Raw genomic sequence first — 19,275 nt, 5'->3', positions numbered from 1 at the left:
CTTATGTTTTAGTCAGGGATTATGTCCACTGCCTCATGTGTTCCTTCTGTGGATTTCTGTTTGAAGATTCTACCGAGGCTGATATATGAACTATTTTTGTGGTCCGTTGCATGAACTGGTCTCAAATTTGCTTGATAGGCTCTCCTCCTCCAAGTTGTATAATCTGGGAGTCTGGTTTTTTGTTGAGGGAAGTCTCTTCTTTCTTGTTGCTTTAACAATAGCTCCCTTTAGTAAGTACTTCTTTCATACATGGGTTGGTGTTGATAAATTCTTTTAATTTTTGCTTTTCAGTGAAGTTTCTTTTTTTATTTTTTAATTTAAATTTTATTTTTATATTCCCCATACAATTACAACCCCCTTATTTTGACCCAATCCCTCCATTCCCCACCTCCCTCCCCCCCATAGAGTGTCTCTGGTTCATAGTTGTTTGTTGATTTTGATATTTTCTTTCTTATAGTTATTCTTTTTCCTGGTCCCTTATTTAAGTTTTCTAGATAATCTTGCAGGACAAAATATTCTAGGCTGGAAGTTTGCTGAGTACTTTAAATGCCTTCTAAATATCTCCCTCCTGTCTGTAAGGTTTCCACTTAAGTTTGCAGTCAGTTAATAAGTGTTTCCATATTGGTTATTTTCTTTCTCTCAATGTTTTTAATATTCTGTCCTTGTCATTCATTTTTAACAGCTTGATTATAATGCCTTAGAGTGTGTCAGTCTGGTATTATTGCTTGGAACTCTTTGGACCTCTTGGATCAGGATGTCTAGTTTACTTGAAAGGGTTGAATGAGAGGGTTCTCAGGAATTACTTTAAATTTTCCATGTCTTTCTCTTTCTCTTCTGGAATCCCCATGATATGGATGTTATTTTTCTTTACATTATCCCAAACAATTCTTACGCCGTCTTTCTTCTTTTTCTTTTTTCTCTTTGTGGTTCTATGGGTTTGTTCTCTGCTATCATGCTTACAAGCTTACTAATTTTCTCCATTACTTGTGTTTATCCTTTGTCGATGCCTTCTATTGTGTTTTTAAAATTAAGTTATATTTTTTAGATCCATTAGTTCTAGTTTTAACAGTCTCATATTTTCTTCATCTTTTTATTTTATATTATCAATTTTTTTGTCTTAATTTGGCAAGCATGGTTATAACTGTTAGTGTAAATTCCCAATAAAGCATTTTCTGTAGTTCTGCTTGATTGAGACTTTCTTGGGGTTTTTTGCTCCAGTATTTGTGATATGTTTTTCTTTCTATTCATTTTCAATTTTATGAGTTGTAATAGGGAGTTACCTTTTCTTATCTTAATAAATTAGCTTTATACTCCTTCTATAAGAAGTTGGGTATAGGGCCTCCCTGGTGGCACAGGCGGTTGAGCACAGCGCTGTGAAGCTGTCTGCAGCTTCTGCAGTGCCGGTTCGATCCCCGCCAGCCTCGGAGCAACCCACATGGCAAGCAGACCTCTCCTGTCTCGCCCACTGCTCCCCTCAGCAGTGTATTTCGTCAGTCTGCCTGTTCTGTTCCCCACTCTATCTCTGGTGAATCCTCTCACCCACCCATGCATCTAGCCTGTATCCCAGCTCTTGTATAAGTAAAATAAATCTTTAAAAAAAAAAAAAAGTTGGGTATAATCCTAGGTTGTTTTTTACCCAGGATCTTTAAGTCTATTATTTCACAGACTGACACCTTTGTACCTGTTTAGAAGCCGGACACTGGTGCCGGCAAGGGGTAAGAGGTAGGAAGGAACCAGAGCAGTAGAGCATTGAAAGGTCACCTCCAGGAAGCACTAATGGTTCACCAACTATAGTGCCTCAGTTTCCCAGATTGTGTGGTGGGGATCCTCCATGAGGCAAACTTCTTGACTAAAATGTCTCATAGTGGCCTCATGCTCTAGGCTGTGCTGAGTAATGGATGTAGTAGCCCTGGGTGAGGATTATAGTTGAAATAGGGCCACAAGTTAGAAATTTCTCTTTGCTTTTTGAGTAAGAACTTAATCCTGGGTGCTTGCTCCTGTTATTAAGGTTCAAGTGCAAGTGCATGTGTATCTGTCTAATTATGATGTTTTCTTGCTACACTGAAACTTTTATTAATGTCCTTTGTCTCTTATTTTTTGAGTTAAATTTTATTTTGCCTTATAGTTGCATAACAAATTCTACTTTCTTACTATTTCCACAGAATATCTTTTACTGTCATTTTACTAGTTGTGTCTTTGGATCTAAAGTGAATCTCTTGTAGACAAAAAACAGGGACATTTTTTGTTTCTAAAACCTTGAGCCAAACTCTTAATTGGAGACTTTAATACACTTAAAGTAATTACTGATAAAGAGGAGCTTATTTCTGTCCTTATATTCTATAGATCTTATACATTTTTTTTGCCTTTCATTTTCTACATTGTCTTTTGTGTTTGACATTTTTGTCATAAAACATTTCAATTTCCTTCTCATTTATTTTTTATATAATCTAAAGCTACTTTCTTTGTGGTTACCATAGGGATTACACTTAACATTCTAAAGTTATAATACTAATTGGAATTTATATGAGCTTAACTTTAATAACATACAAATATTTCAGTTCCATACAGGTTTGCCAGTGTTCCCTAATGATGTCACAAAAGTACATGATTATGTATTATATATTCAATATATAGCCTAATAATTTTATGCTTATCCTGAGCTCTGCTGAATTTGCTTACAGCTGTTTTTTTTTTTCCTTATATATGAGGATTCTTTGGGATTTTCTATACGTAGAATCAGGTCATCTACAAATACATAGCAGTAGTAAAAGAGAGCGTAAAGAGCATTTAACAGGATAAATGAGCTGTGAACATGAGAATAATTATAATGATCAAAGCACAAAATAGAAATAAACAAGGATTGTGACACTCTAACTAAACTTATGAAACTTTTTAAAGATGACACCAATTGAATGGTTGTGAATTCCAGCTGGGTGGCAGCCAGACCTGCCAATAAATTTGAGAAAGAGCACATTTGATAAAGAATATGGAAAATATTTTTCATTTGGTGAGAATGATTAGGTCTCCTCTTACTACCAAGAAAACACAAAGACCAAGATGAAAGACTAGGCATAGGTGGGGGCTGCCAAAATGACAGCCCCAGTGCCAGTCATGATGTGGAAAAGTAGTTAAGCCAAGTGCCTGTCCTGGCCATACCACCTGGCTTTGGTAGAGATAATGTTCTCAAAACGGTCTAGCCTGAACAGACCAAGACAGACTGGTTTGACCATGCTTTACATAAACAACTCAGTTTGTCTACAACTGTGATATACAGCCCTCACCAAGGGTTTGTCTACTTGTTCCTCCTGTTGTGATTCTTGCCCAGCCCTGGTCATCATCACAATTGCCTTGGCCTGCAGTTTTGCTTCCCATGCTTGCCAACCCAAGCCACTCCAGGCTTGTTCCATGAAGGGGTTTCTATAGGAGCATTTGGCTCTTCACCCTTAGTAAAGGGGTCCTCTAGTAATTCTGAGCATTCACCACATAGATGATTCATTCCTCAACAAAGGGTTTAATGCACAGAACATATTTTTTTTGAATAGAAAAAAATAAAGACTAGTAATTAGAAAAGATGAACTTATTTTTGAAATTACTGTTTTTGTGAATGGGAAGATGTGCATGAACTTTACCAGAATTCCTCATGACTACTATTCTCCCTCAGGCCAAACATGTGCAGTATGGTCACACAGAACACTATGTGGTTATAAATGAGCTGGGGAGCTTCAGAGACTTTAGGTTTCCTCATCTGCTCTGTTTGTATCACCATGTTCTTACTGGATAATTATGTTTCATAGATTGTGTGGACTGGATACTAACAACCGTGTTTGTGTCTCAGGGACTTTCTTTTCTTTTTAAAAAGATTTATTTGTTTATACAAGCACTGGGTACAGTCAGAAGCGTGGGAGGGTGAGAGAATTCACCAGAGCCAGAGCGGGGAACAGAACAGGCAGACTGACGAAATACACTGCTGAGGGGAGCAGTGGGCCCAGCAGGAGAGGTCTACACAATTGGGACCCTCGTCAGCAGCCGGGGATCGAACCAGCACTGTAGAGGCTGCAGGCAGCTTTGCAGCCCAGCACTCAACCGCTGCGCCACCAGGGGAGGCCCTTAGGGACTTTCTTAAGAACTTTATATTAGGGCCTCCCCTCGTGGAGCAGCGGTTGAGCGCTGGGCTGCGAAGCTGGCCGCAGCCTCTGCAGCACCAGTTCCTTACCCGGATGCCAGCAAGGGTCCCACATGGCGCGCAGACCTCTCCTGCCAGGCCCACTGCTCCCCTCAGCAGTGTATTTCGTCAGTCTGCCTGTTCTGTTCCCCTCTCTGGCTCTGGTGAATTCTCTCACCCTCCCGCGCTTCTGACTGTACCCAGTGCTTGTATAAATAAATAAATCTTAAAAAAAAAAACCTTTATATTACTAAACTCATTTAGTTCTCACAACCCCTCCAAAATAAGATGCCATTAATCAATTGTGCTATTAGAATACAATTTACTTCTATATCATAAGTCCCATAATACACTATTTTACTTTAAATAGTAATTTTTAAAAGCATTTTTAAAAAAAAGATTTATTTATTTATGCATACAAGAGCTGGGGTACAGGACAGAGATGTGGGGGGGTGAGAGGATTCACCAGAGACAGAGTGGCGAACAGAACAGGCAGATTGACCAAAGTACACTGCTGAGGGGAGCAGCAGGCAAGCCAGGAGAGGTCTGCTACACCATGTGGGTTGCTCCCTGGTGTGGGATCAAACTTGTGCATCAGAGGTTGCGGACAGCACCACAGGTTGTGTCTCAACCCTTGAGCCACTGGGAAGGCACCTTAAAGGCATTTTTAAAGCGAGAAAAATTATATTTACTTACATTATTATCATTTCCAATTTCTAACTTATTTCTTTGGGTAGATCCAAGTTTATATCTTGGATATTTTATTATTTTTTTTAAGATTTATTTATGCATTCAAAAGCTGGGGTACAGGCCATAGATGCAGGGGTGAGAGGATTCACCAGAAACAGAGTGAGGAACAGAACAGGCAGATTGACTGAAATACACTGCTAAGGGGAGCAGTGGGTGAGTCAGGAGAGGTCTGCTGCGCCATGTGGGTTGCTCCCTGGCCGGCCAGGGATGGAACTCATGCTGCAGAGGCTATGGATTGCTTCATAGTGCGGTGCTTAACCCCTTGCGCCACCAGAGAGGCCCATATCTTGGATATTTTATAATATAGATCTACTGGCAACAAATTGTCTTGGATTTTGTGGAAGAGTATCTTTACTTTGGCTTTGAATGCTATTTACATTGGCTACAGACAGAACATGATTTTTCTTTCATCATATTAAAGATGATTTGGTTTGCATTGTTTCTGATAAGGTTTTAGTTATTCTTACTGCTTTCTACATTTAATGTCTTTTTCTCAGACTGTTCTTTTTTTAACTTACAGAAATTTATGATGTATCTTGGTATGGTGTTCTCTGTGCTGATCCTGTTTGAAATCCATTGAGTTCATTGGACCTGTGAGTTTAGTTTTCATCTGATTTGGAGATCTTTAAGCTATTATTTCATCTTATCCTTTTCTGATTCCTTTCCAACTGCAACTCAAATCACACTTTATACCATTTGATATTGTTCCACCAGTCATTAAAATTATACATATTACATTATATTGTATTTTCCTCTACATACTACAGTTTGTATAGTCTGTATTACTATCATTATTTTTAATTTCACTGATCTTGTTTTCTATAATGCCTAATCTGGGCTTCACTTAAGTTTATTAAGTGAACTTTTCATTTTATTTCAGATCTTTCATCTCCAGGACATCCATTTTGTTCTTTTCTAAACCTTCTATTTCTTTCATTATGTTCATGTTTTCCTTTATATATCTTATTCCAATCACTAGCATACCTGAACCCTGATCTATCTCTTCAACTCAATGAGACCAGCAGGCTCTGCTTGGAATCCCCTTCTATGTACTATGATCCACAAAGTATCTCTAGGAAAAAAATCAGGGCCATACTAAGGTGCTCTCCCTTTTTCCACCTTATCTCAGTGATAAATGTCCTACACTGCCTATTGTCCAATGTTTGAAAACAGATGTTTCATAAATTTTCTCCAGTGTTTATTTATTTTGAGATAAAAGCACAAGTGCAAGTCTGTGCTTTTAATTAAAACTAAATAAATTATTAAAACTAAATTTTACATTAAATCACTATGTGCTTTTAGCATATGCTACAGAAGGTCAGAGAACAGAGCAACACTGACAGAAAAAAACTTCGTTTACATTAAAAATGTTTCTTAACACTTGAGTCTAATAAATACTCTACCATGGTTGGGTATGGAATTTCCCCTCTAATTCCTTTTTTAAAGGGAGTAATATTTGGATATCTTTATAATGTTAATTTTTCTCCAGTCATAAAAGTGTTAAAAATCATAAGCTTTTTAAGGTTACCATCTCTGCAAGACACCTGAATTTTAAGTGGTATTCAACAATCAACTTTACTTAGAAATATATTTTCCTCAATTTACAGCCATGCTAAGATAAACAACTAGAGTAAGTTAAAATCTAATTGCATTTCTTACACAATTTAATTTGAATTCCCTAAAATACTCTCTTTAGCACTTATAAAATGAGTTCATTGTGTCTTGTTTTTCTTTATAGTGATTAGGTGGCAAAATAATTAAAGCAATGATAATTTTATAATAAAATATGTCTTACAATATGTAGTTGTTTATTTTTATGAATACCAAATGCAGCTAGAGGGTGAGGGACAGAAGATGTAAAGTGATAATTTACCTCTTATTTGCTTGTCGACAACTCTCATTTCCTTTCTTATCTTCAATGACCATTCATTGACCTGGGGAAAAATTTAGAAAAGGAATTAGAAGAGAAGCTAACACTTCTGTATTACAGAATTTTATGTTAATTCTACATTTAATCCATCCAATTCAAACACACAATTAGGCCACTTTCAAAGAAAAAAGCTATTTTTATTGTTCATCTTTTTATTCACATTACATATAGGTCCAAACTATTCAAAGATTGTTATCTGAAGTGATACTAAAAAACACTTTATACAAGACCTCAGAGAGAGTTCAATAATCCTGCAGATACACAAAGATTTTCCAAGAGGTTACATGGGCAAAGCTTTTAAGAACATCAGATTTTTAACTTTCACACATCATTATTCAAAAACAGTTCTGCCTGTCTCATAAAAATTTGCCATTTCCTTGTCCTTTTCAACAATAATGCTTTCTCATTTTTCAAAAGAAAAACACTCCTCTTTACCATGAGAGCCAAAAATCTGTGAAGCACTAAACAGAGCTAACTGGACATACTGCTATAGGTATTAAGTGATCTCTATCAAATTCTTATGCAATCATCTTCCAATGCCTTAGTATCATAAAAACTGAAAGGTAATCTGAGTTATCAGCTGATAAATTGTTAAAACTAAATTAAATCACTATGTGCTTTTTGGCATACGCTACAGAAGGTCAGAGAACAGAGCAACATTGACATAAAAAAAAACTTCGTTTACATTAAAAATGTTTAACACTTGAGTCTAATAAAACATAAAATAGGGTTTTTTTCCCTGATTGTGGCACCTCATGGTGAGGAACTGTTGTCTACACACACAGTGATGTCCAAGGGCCCTTTGCAGTCAGTGCAAGTCTCTGGATGCAAGAAGATGGCCACAACCTTGGCTCAGATACAAGGGGTGATAACCTCATGTGAACAAGCAATTCCTGGAGATGATCCAGCTACGCAGATTACAACAGAAACTATTGGAATCTGTCCTGCTTCTGGGCACAGAGCAATTGGCTAGCATGGAACTCCATGTCCATGTGAAGGGTGGTGTTCAAGAGTTCCACACTTACATAATCTGCTGTCCTTTTAAAGTATTGGCGGCCCATTAGCAGAAATATGTGGATCAAGCTTCCAAGGACTGCTCAAAGACATCCTCGGTATGTGCTAAACCTGATAGCTGTTGCCAGCTTTTGCAAATCTGTTAAGTTTGGAGATCTTGGTGCCTGCACTTGATACCACCAATCCTACCTAAAGACCATCATAAGGATCAGGATTCATCTCTATAATAAAAAATGGTTGTGGGATTGAAGGTTAAAAAAAATAAGATGGGAATAGAACTGATGGTGAACCCTTTAGTATTCACCCATGGACAGATGAACTGAATGGCATAAAAAAAAATCCATACTGACAAGATGTATTTCCAATAAATTTCACTTTTACAAAATTAACAAAAAGCATTATTTTATTTTTTAAAGATTTATTTATTTATACAAGCACTGGGTACAGTCAGAAGGGCGGGAGGGTGAGAGAATTCACCAGAGCCAGAGAGGGGAACAGAACAGGCAGAGTGATGAAATACACTGCTGAGGGGAGCAGCAGGCGCGGGAGGAGAGGTCTGTTGCACTATGTGGGACCCTCACCAGTGGCCAGGGATCGAACCAGCACTGCAGAGGCTGCGGGCAGCTTCGCAGCCCAGTGCTCAACTGCTGCACCACCAGGGGAGGCCCCCAAAAGCATTATTTAATAAAATCTGTAAAACATTTACTATACAATTGTAATTTAACTCCACCCAGAAGAAATACCCAAGCACTTAAAGCTGCACGATTATACTAGACAAAATTTTAATGTTAGTGAATTTTTAACAGAGAAATTCATACTATCAACCATTTTAAAGTATACATTCAGTGGCATTTAGTGCCTTCACAGTGTTATGCAATCACTATCTCTAGTTTCAAAAGTTTTCAACATGTCAGAACACATTACATACACTTTAAATAATCTCGCCCTATTACCCTCTTTTCACCTGTTCCCTGGGGAAATCTGCTTATTTTGGATATTTCATATAAAATGATTGATACATTATGTGGCCTTTTGTGTTTGGCTTCTTTCATTTAGCATAATGTTTTGAGTTCCAGGTTATAATAACATGTATCAGTACTTCAGTCCTTTTTATGGCAGATCTGTGCATTTATGTACCACTATTTGTTCATCCATTCACCCACTGAAGGACATAGATATTTTCCATCTTTTGATTACTGTCAATAGTGCTGCTATGAACATGCGTGTACAAGTATTTGTTTGCAAATCTATTTTTCAAATTTTGGGGGTATATACTTATGGGTGGAATTGCTGGGTGTAGTGGCAGGAAGGGCCAGAGCAGGAGCTCTACGATTCAAGCAGATGGGGTAAGGAAAGGAGTCCTGGAGCCATCGGCGGTGGCTTTTGCAGGGTTTTATTGGGATTTTACCAGGTACACGGCAGGCAGGGGCATTCTCTCTGGGCTCTCCGGCGTTCTCTCGTGGCCTCTGCTTCTCTGCTCTCTTCTGGTAGTTCTCTTTTGCTCTCTTGTTCTGCTGTTCCACTCTCTCTCTTCTTATTCTGGTTCTGGTCTTCCGGCATCCCCGCTGCCCTTGTAAGCCCAGTTTTAGCCCAGGTGAATCCCCTTTACATATGCTGACACCCTACTCCAGGTGCCCGCCATTAGTCATGCATTCAGGACCACAGGGTTCCATCATCATTCCTAATGATGGTAGGGCAGAAAAGCCTAATACTTTACTTACCCTGCTCTGGGTCATATGGTAATTGTATATTTGTCTTTTCAAAAGAGTTTCATCATTTGACATTCCCAGTAGCAGTGAACAAGGGTTCATACATCTCCACATTCTTTCCCAAACTTATCTTCTACCTTTTTTTTTAACCACAGCCAATCTGCAGTTTCGACTTACATTTCCTTAATGACCAATTAAATTGAATATCTTTTCATGTGTTTGCTGGCCGTTTGCATATCTCCTTTGGAGAAATGTATATTCATATATTCTACTCATTTTTAAATTCATTTTTTGTTGCATTATATAAGTTCTTTATATATTCTGCCAGACTCTTATCAGATACATGATTTACAAACATTTTCTTATTCTGTAGGCTATCTTTTCACTTTCTTGGGAACATTCCTTGATGCACTAAAGCTTTTAACGCTGATGAAACACAATTTACCTATTTTTTTTCTTTTGTTGTTTATACTATCGGTGTCAAAGCTCAGATTATCAGATAGGGAGTCATGAAAATTTACCCCTTTTTTTCTTAAGAGCTTTATGGGTTTAGGTCAAAGACCTTCATTCAGGTCTTTGATCCACTTTGAATTAAATTTTGCATACGCGTGAGGTTGGACTTTGCTATTTTTCATATGGATTTGTGCAGAATAATTCTTCAAAGAAACTGTCCTTCCCCTATTGAATGAGAAGCATTTATAAATGAGAAACTAAATGTTAACAAATAGCACAGTATAAAGAAAAATTTGTAGACATGTTGTGAAAACAATGAGGAATTTAGTTTCGCCCCTAAAATATATTCTCTATTCAAATTCTTTCATAGAAAGTCTACTGCAGAGCAAGCAAATTAGGGAGAGGAAACTAGAGAGAAATAGTAAGCCAAATGGCAAACAAAATGACTATTCCCGTACTTCCCTAAAATTAATTCTGGGTAGGCTGAAGATTTAATTACAAAATGCAAAAACAGTGGTACTATAATAAATAGAGTATAGGAGAATATCTTTACGATTTCATATTAGCAAAGGATTTCTTAAACAAGAGACAAAAATCAATAACCATAAAGGAAAAGACTGGTATTTTAATTTATACTGAAGTTAAGAATTTGTATTTGTAAGGGCAGGAATGGCCACAGGGCAGGATCTCTATGACCCGAGCAGACTGGAGAAGTCCTAGAGCCCTCGGTGGCTTTTGCAGGCTTTTATTGGGATTTTACTGGGTACACAGCAGGCAGGGGTGTTGGGGGCAGGGAGGCTGGCAGGCCTCCCAGCCCCCAGCAAGTCTTCACTCTATCTGGGCTCTCTGGCGTTTTCTCGTGTTCTCTCTGCTCTACTATTCTTTCTGCTTCTCTGGGCTTCTGCTTCTCTGCTTCTGCTCTGCTTCTGCTGGTGTCCCCATGACGCTGCCCTTAAAAGTCCAGTCTTAGGCCCAGGTGAATCCCATCTACATATGCCCAGACCCTATTCCATGTGCCCACCATCAGGCATGCATTCAGGACCACAGGGTTCTGTCCTCTATCCTAATGGCAGGAGGGCAGAAAAGCCTGATACTTTTTACCTTACCCTACAGTATTCAATATAAAAATACCATTTAAAAGAAAAAAGTCACAAACTTGGGAAAGACATTTGTAACCACATAAATGATAATATGTAAAAGCACTTATAAAGACTTGGTATCCAGAACAAATGTATTATAAAGATTTTCTATGAGTCAATGCCTTTTTTTTTTTTCTTTTACTGAATTCTGACCACTGTGTATGAAAATACACAGGGTAATTTAAGCCTCTGGACAACATTATCTTCTTCCAGAGACTTACATTTATTTTGCAAACATCTAGCAACAGCAATGGCAACTACTTAATGAAGATTAATGAATCAAACTGGGGGAGAGATTATTTGAAAATGGACTTCAGTCTTTGTGGAGGGTGGTTTATTTCCAGGTCACTGTTACTGATAAAAGGTCTATCTTTTCAGAATCCCCAACCAAAAGTCCAGGGAATTTACCTGAGTCCTTATCTTTGGTGTGCTCTCTCAACCTTTTATCATAGGCTCTATTAAAAGCTTTACTGAAATTCTCAGTTTCTATCTGCATTATAAATTAGAGGATCCCTGAAGGGGGGAAATTATCCCAAATGATTGTGCTTGTTTAACTGATCTTCCTCTTCTGTGAGATCTTGATTTTGCAATTCTTTACTGCCTTGGTAGCTTTCAGGGCTTTCAATTAGTTAACTTTTGGTCTAACTCTTCTAATTACTTTCAATAGGAGGGCTGGTTCTTAGTTCTGTCCACTTAAAAGGCATAGATACAAGAATACTATCATAGCACCATAAGCAACTAAATTTTGATTTCTAAATACAATTCCCACTAAAAGAAATGGCTAATTCTGGAAGAGGAACAGTGCGGAGTAACCTCTGAGCCAGTGGGTGGCGCTCACAGGCAACTCAATGACAGGTGGAGTTTTCCAGATGTCCTGAGGGGAGGAATAGTGGGAAATGGACAGAGTTGGGACTTTTGGCAGTTAAAAAACACGGGGGGCCTTCGACAGAATACTGGCTTTGGCAGTTAAACTACTGGCACCGAGGCAGTTAAACCAGTGGTGAGGAGTTGTGTCTGTGGAGAAGCACCACGCAGCTGTGACATGCAGCTTCAGTTTGAACCCAGTCTGGGGTAGGACAGAAGGCATCTGGCCACATGCCAAACAATTATTTTTCTCTCTCTTACACATTCCCTACCTAAAAAAATCCTGTTACTGTTATTGTCCCCATATGTCTGCATTTTGAGTCATGTTCTACACTCGTAAGTGCACAGGTGAGGAGCCACCAACTGGGTCACCACAGATCCCCTGGGTTTGTCCTGTTTCATTTCCAGGTCTCAGGCTGAGATATATAAGCTACAGACAGAATGTTTTCATCCCCCCACCAAATTCCCATGTTGAAACCTACTCCCCAGTGTGATGCTATTTGGGGGAATGATTAGGTCATGAGGCAGAATCCTCATGAATAGCGAGAGAGCCCTTACTGAAAAATAAGACCCTAGAGTTTGATTCCCCCTTTCCACCATGGGAGGACACAGCAAAAAGATGGCTGTCCATAAACTAGAAATTGGCTCCTCATCAGACCCTGGATCTGTGGGTACCTTGATTTTGAACTTCCCAGACTCCAGAACCATGAGAAATGAATTTGTTGTATGTATTCTACCCAGCCCATGGCATTTTGTTATAGCAGCCCAAACAGACTAAGGTATATGTGAAAAGTAACTTCCCCTCCCATTTCTGATTCTCAGCTCTCCTCTCCCTCAAGGCAATCCTTATAACCTAGGATTTTGTCTATCCTTCAGAAGTTAAAACAAACTGGAAATTAGCCAAATTAACAAAAATTTACCTATTCTGGTCACTATTGGATGGAAAGGTAAAAAATGGTTAATCATGCTATATTTCAAATGTGTGAGCATTTTTCTCACCCCATCTTTACTCATCAACCAAATACCAGACAGGTGACTTATGCTTAATAAGGGAGTTCAAGACAACATGCCCGGTGGGTGACAATGAAACACATGATCCTTGATATCAATAAGTTTACAACTGTTGGCACAGCAGACGTCTCCTGTCTCGCCCACTGCTCCCCTCAACAGTGTATTTCAGTCCATCTGCCTGTTCTGTTCCCCACTCTGTCTCTGGTGAATCCTCTCATACCTCGCACCTCTGGCCTATACCCTAATTCTTATATGCATAAATAATTTTTTTTTTTTAAAAAAAGGAAGTTTACAATTGTGTGGAGGAGACAAAATAAAAAATAAAAATATTCTTCCAGGATAACCCCTTAAGGCCTTTCCTGATCTCCTGAATCCTTTCCCTCCAATATCACCAGGCTTTCAAAACTGTTATTTTCCTAAATTCCCTCAATTTCAGTTCATGATATCACCACTTAGGAGGATGATAGGTTAGATTACGGGTGAAGGTAAAAGAATCATCTTTGCACGCCCATCCCACATCCAATAGGTCAGCAAATTCTGACTAGATATCCTAAATATTTCTAAAGCTCATCATATCTTCTCTAGACCCATTTCCAGTCTTAGTTAAGACCTACATCATCTCTCATCTGGGCTTTAACTGGCCTCATACCTAACTCTGTTCCCTCCAATTCTTACTCCCCCAAGTATTCTGAAATCTCTCCAGGTTTAAAAGGCACGACACACAAGCCTTCACTAAGATGTCCTTCCTCTCCAATGTTGGATCTCCACTGTCAGCACTCCTCTTCATTCCACTCAGATATAACAGTGTTTCCTTTTTCAACCACTCTGAACTTTTTTCTAGTTCCTCCAACCTATAGTCCAGACTTGCACACCTCCCACATGCACTTACTTTGCTTGGAATGGCTCTTCTTTCTAATCCTATATTAATGCATCAACATAGCTAATGCCTTTTGTGATAAAACAAAGACACCTCCCTGTCAGGTCATCTTTCCCACCACTGTGGCATCACTGATCTTGTACACAGGTTATTTCTCTAATTTACCCACAGTAAGTATTTATTTATAAATAAGCCAGTTTCTCAGTAAACTTTGTATCCTTTGAAATTCTGATCCAATGCCTTATTTTTCTGTAAACCCAATGTCCAACCTAATGCACACTAAAATAAATGTTAGCTATATAAACTATGTGAATAAAGCTTTCTCTTTGGGGCCTCCCCGGTGGCGCAGTGGTTGAGCGCTGGGTTGCGAAGCTGCCCGCAGCCTCTGCGCGCCAGTTCGATCCCCGGCTGCTCCCTGGCCACCAGAGGAGGGTCCCACATGGTGCGCAGACCTCTCCTGCCGCCCGCTGCTCCCCTCAGCAGTGTACTTCGGTCCTTCTGCCTGTTCTGCTCCCTGCTCTGGCTCTGGTGAATTCTCTCACCCTCCAGCGCTTCTGACTGTACCCAGTGCATGTATAAACAAACAAACAAACTAAATAAATAAAGCATGCCTCTATTTAAAAAATAAAAAATAAAAATAATTATAAAGCTTTCTCTTTGTCTGCATCTCCCCTTATCATTTTCTTCTCTTTTCTGATAGCACCTCACAGGCAAGAGTCATGACTCAGTCTAAGGATCTAGGTTATGTAATTTAAGAATACTGATTCCACTGAAGCTGACTAGCCAAAGGCTAAAGTCCCCACATAAGGACAGCTCAATTTTCCAGTAGAACCTCAAGTCCAAGAGAATTTTTCCAGAAGAATCTCACATCTTCTTGAGTACCACTCCAAGATACAAGTTTCTAAATGAATTACAGGGCTCCTCTCATCCTCAACAGCCCCAATCAGATTAGTGTCTGTGATGCCTGGGATGAGACTTTATGCTGTAAGACTCCTTATATAGCTAAAGTTTCCCTGGAACATACCTTGAAACATTAATCATTTTAGGATTACTGGATTTTAAGCCTTGTTCTTTTTTCTTTTTTTTTTTTTTAATAGAGGCATGTTTTATTTATTTATTTATTTGTTTTGTTTGTTTTGTTTTTATACATGCACTGGGCACAGTCAGAAGCGCGGGAGGGTGAGAGAATTCACCAGAGCCAGAGCGGGGAGCAGAGCAGGCAGAAGGACCGAAGTACACTGCTGAGGGGAGCAGCGGGCGGCAGGAGAGGTCTGCGCCATATGGGACCCTACTCCGGTGGCCAGGGAGCAGCTGGGGATCAAACCGGCACCGCAGAGGCCGTGGGCAGCTTCGCAACCCAGCGGTCAACTGCTGCGCCACCGGGGAGGCCCAAGCCTTGTTCTTTTTCTAATAGTTGTTCATTACTCAACATTTTTATCGCACCTACTCCATACTACGTACTATACTGGAGCTCTGGGACCAACATAATGGAGCTTAATGGTCTGTTACCTTGGCCTACATGACAACAAGGGTGACCCTTGCTCCCTGTTTACCCTGTGCCACATGCCCTCATCTTCCAGCCCCCAACAGAAAATGTACCACACAACTGAGAATGCAGCATTTAGTCAATTCCCTCCTTCTTTTTCTAACTCTTCTCTGTGTCAACAATATCTAATTTGTTTTTCAATTTCCTTTACTAATCTGCTTTTATGAAGTTAAATATTTAATTTCTCTCTTCTTCCTAAATAAATGTCAAAACTAACTGTACTTGTTTTTCTAGTCATATATGGCACCCAATACATTATCTGTGTGTCAGCAGCTCTAAAATAAATAAATAAATAAATTTCCCATCTCTGCTTTATTGGCACTCTCTGGAATTAAAATTCAATGCTACTTGCTATAAGTGACAAAACACTTTCCTTAGTTGTAAATCACAAGGTGGAGTCTTGGAAGAAGCTGAATCTAGAGCAAACACTTTTCTGACAAACTAGAACAAGATATAATCGGAACTGAAAGGGTAGCATGGAGTAGTTGAGCAGAATGATACATATATACTGGAGATCAGTTTAAACAAGTTTTCTCTGAATCTTATCTCATTTTATGAATGGCAGGGTAAGGTCAAACACTGAAGGTTAATCATCTCTCCTAACATCAAAAATACCCTTCTTTAGTAAGAAGCCTCTTAGACTACACACACATCACAAAATGTGTATTTACATAATGCTCTAGAATTTGCAAAGTAATGTCACAAATTTAACCTCATTTAAGTTCCACAATTTTAAATTTACCAGGGAGTAAAGTCAAGTAAATTGCCTGAGTTAAGTAGCTACTCTTCTAGAACCTATGGCTTAACAATAAAAAAAAAATTATTTAACACTACATATGATGTGTCAGGAACTGCATTAATGCATGCGATTGGTTTTAAACTATGCTTACTGGAGCGAAACACCAAAAAACCACTTAATAAACGATTTTAGATTTTCTTCCCCATTATAGATGTCTGTACTGGGTTTTGTAGAGCAATGCTTCTCAAACTTTACTGTGCATACTAATCACTGGGGATCGTGTGAGAATTCAAATTCTGCCTCAACAGATCCTGGGGTGGCCAACAGTTCTAACAAGCTCCCAGGCGTAGCTGATGCAGTTGGTTTGCACTTGGGTGGCAAGGCTGCGGGGCACATAAAAAACAGCCTTAACCGACATGACCAGCTACAGCCTGACATCCATTAATGTCCTCGTCAATGACTCCGAAGTGATACCACTGTCATTCCTACCTGACAGGAAAGACTAAAGCACGGAGAAAGCAACTTTCCCTAGTTTACAGAGCAGAGAGATACAGGGGGACAGGGCTCCGACTCAAGCTGGCTGACTCTGGCAGGGCTCGCTTAACCGCGACCCGCGCTCCCGGTGGTGTCGGTTAACAGACAGCTCTGGAACGCCGAGCCCGGTCCAGGGCGGCCGTCACAGCGTGCTTCCGAGCCGAGGCCCCGCTCTAATCAGTGTATCTGGGGACATCACGGCGCCGCACGGCAAAGCAGAGCAAGCGGCGCCTCCCTCTCCACACGGAGGGGCGGGGCGGGGCGGCGGGGCCTGGCGCGACCCTCCCCACCCAGCGCCGGGCCGCGGCGGGGGTCGGTCGCCGGCCGTGGGGGCGGGGCCTGCGCCGGGGAAAGGTTCCGGGCGGGACGTACCAACGCGCGTGAGCCGAGGGGTGCCGGGGCCGAGGGCCGAGAGGCTGCCTCCGCGCCAGTGGCGAGGGTGAGGAGCTCTTAACCCAAACCCCAGCTTTCCCGTGGGGCGCCGAGGCCCCAGGGAGCTCTCTCCCCGCAGCCCCGTCAGGAAAGGCTCTCCCTGCGGCCCCTCGGCCGAGTGGGAGGCACCGGAAATGGGGGCCGCGGGGGGAAGTGTCCGGCGGCTTGCCAGCGCCGCTCCGGCCCACGCAGACCCAGCCGCTCCTGTATCGCCGCCGCAGCGCTTACCATCTCTTTGGGCGGCTTCTCCTGGGTTTTCCCAAACAGCCCCATGGCGAACTGAACTCGTCTTGCCCCTTCCGGCTTTCCGTTCCCTGCGCCTAGGCAGGTCACGGGCAGCCGCCTGGGCGGGGCCGACGAGAGAACAAGGCCAGGCGCCCGGAGAAGGGAGCGGCCGCGGCGACTGTGTTGCGCATGCGCGGAGTGCGTGCGCAGAAGGGCGTCGGGCGGGCTTCTGCTCTGCTTTGACGCCGCGCGCACGTTGTGGGTGTCGGTTTGCGGACCTGGGCTTTAAGTGAGGTCTGTCTTTTCGTTGTAGAAGTGATTCCTGTGGAAGATTTTTGCTTGGTGATTTTACAGCTGCTTCTGATACTTCACCTAAACGTTGTTGACTGGGAAGTGTGTGTTTCTGTTATAGGGCAGCCCCGATACAAAACGGGGTGCCTGACTGTGGGGCCTCACCCGCGCGCTCAAAAGGACTTATCAATGCTCCACTGCAGGCACACACGAAAGGTTAATAAAAGGTTTATTTACAAGGGAAGGGGAAATGAGGAAATGTACAACTCAGGGAGGAAAGTGGGAGACCAAGTGTTAAATGCGTCCTACCCGATCCGCTGATCTGGAATCCCAAATGGCACTGAGAGCTGGAGGCCAGCCCCTCTAGGGCCCACGTGTTTGGTTTTTATACCCAACCTGGCTGCTTAACTCCACCCTCAGGTCCCAGCCACCTTCCCTTTGGTGGTGACGGGATTTGTCTTTCCCAATGTCTTGATGGCTTTGGTCTGGAGTGGGGGTGGAGTCCACAAAGCCTGCATGGGATTAGCTCAGGACATCCTTTCCCCCTAACATTTCCACCAAAGGTAGACTATCCACCACTTTCCCAACTATTTCACTCTGTGATATGTGAGCGCCTCATATGGGAGAGTAACCCCTTCCTCTAGACCTATTCCTCCCCTCTTGTTATCACCGTGGTCAAGGGCATGTCATGCCAAATCCCAGTAATTGTAACTTTTCAGTATGTTTGAACTCCAGCTCTCCTTTTCATCCCAAGTATCATAGCTTTTTATTAAAGGCCATTACTACTTTTGATAGAGATGAGTCCCAGAGAGAGAGGGAGAAAGGGAGAGAGAAATACGAATGGATATACCCATTGTGATAGATCCCCACAATGGAATGTTACTTAGCAATAAAAGAGAACTATTGATACATGCAACAACATGAATGAGTCTCAGACCAATTATGCTGAGTGGAAGCCTGGAAAAAAACAGAATACATACTTTACGATTCCATTTGTATAGCATTCTAAAAATGCAAAGTAATCTACCTTCATGCATCAGTGGTTGCTAGGTGACAGGGATGGGGTCAGAAAGAGGCAAGAATGTGGGATTAAAAAGAAGCTTTTTGGAGTAATGGGTATGACTTTGTGATGGTTTCACAGAGTAATAGTGTCAAAACATCAACGGAACAGATAATATATGTGCAGTTTATTTTATGTTAATTATACGTCAATGATGTCTTTTCCCCTTTGTAAAAATAGTAACACATATTCATTGTAAAAAGTAAAACCATTCTCACATCCTCAAGGGGTAATTGGTGTGAATTCTTTTGATACCTTTTCCTTTGGAGAATATTCTTTATATATATAATATATATAATATATTTAATATATATATATTGCTTACTTGGGATTGTTTTAGTCATACTTTTCTGAAGTCTCCTATTTTTTTTTCTGCAGTTTTTAAAAGTTTGTATAGACTTCATCGATGTCCACCTCTAGAGCTAGGGATTCCATGACAGGAATCTACTAAAATTCATTTCACCATTTCCCTATTGTATGGTATTAGGTAGTTTCTGATTTTTCCCCTACTAAATAATGCTTCAAATATAGACAGTTAA

At 40.7% G+C, this 19,275-nt stretch overlaps 1 protein-coding gene across 2 annotated transcripts in view; it reads right to left on the bottom strand.

Moving 5' to 3' along the window:
- Positions 1-17,473, bottom strand: part of LOC311171578 (charged multivesicular body protein 3) — a 33,724-nt gene extending 16,251 nt beyond the window's left edge. For both annotated transcript variants that reach the window (XM_084234545.1, XM_084234546.1), the window contains exons 1-2: positions 17,389-17,473; positions 6,786-6,846 (exon numbers count right to left, since the gene is read on the bottom strand). In XM_084234545.1, the coding sequence (XP_084090671.1) occupies positions 6,786-6,846; positions 17,389-17,433 (106 nt within the window). In that variant the 5' untranslated portion in view covers positions 17,434-17,473. The remainder of the gene's footprint in view (positions 1-6,785; positions 6,847-17,388) is intronic.
- Between the last annotated feature and the right edge of the window lie 1,802 nt (positions 17,474-19,275).

Source organism: Talpa europaea (assembly GCF_964194135.1).
Source record: "Talpa europaea genome assembly, chromosome: 6".
Lineage (NCBI taxonomy): Eukaryota > Metazoa > Chordata > Mammalia > Eulipotyphla > Talpidae > Talpa > Talpa europaea.
This window is presented reverse-complemented; position numbering and strand designations above follow the sequence as displayed.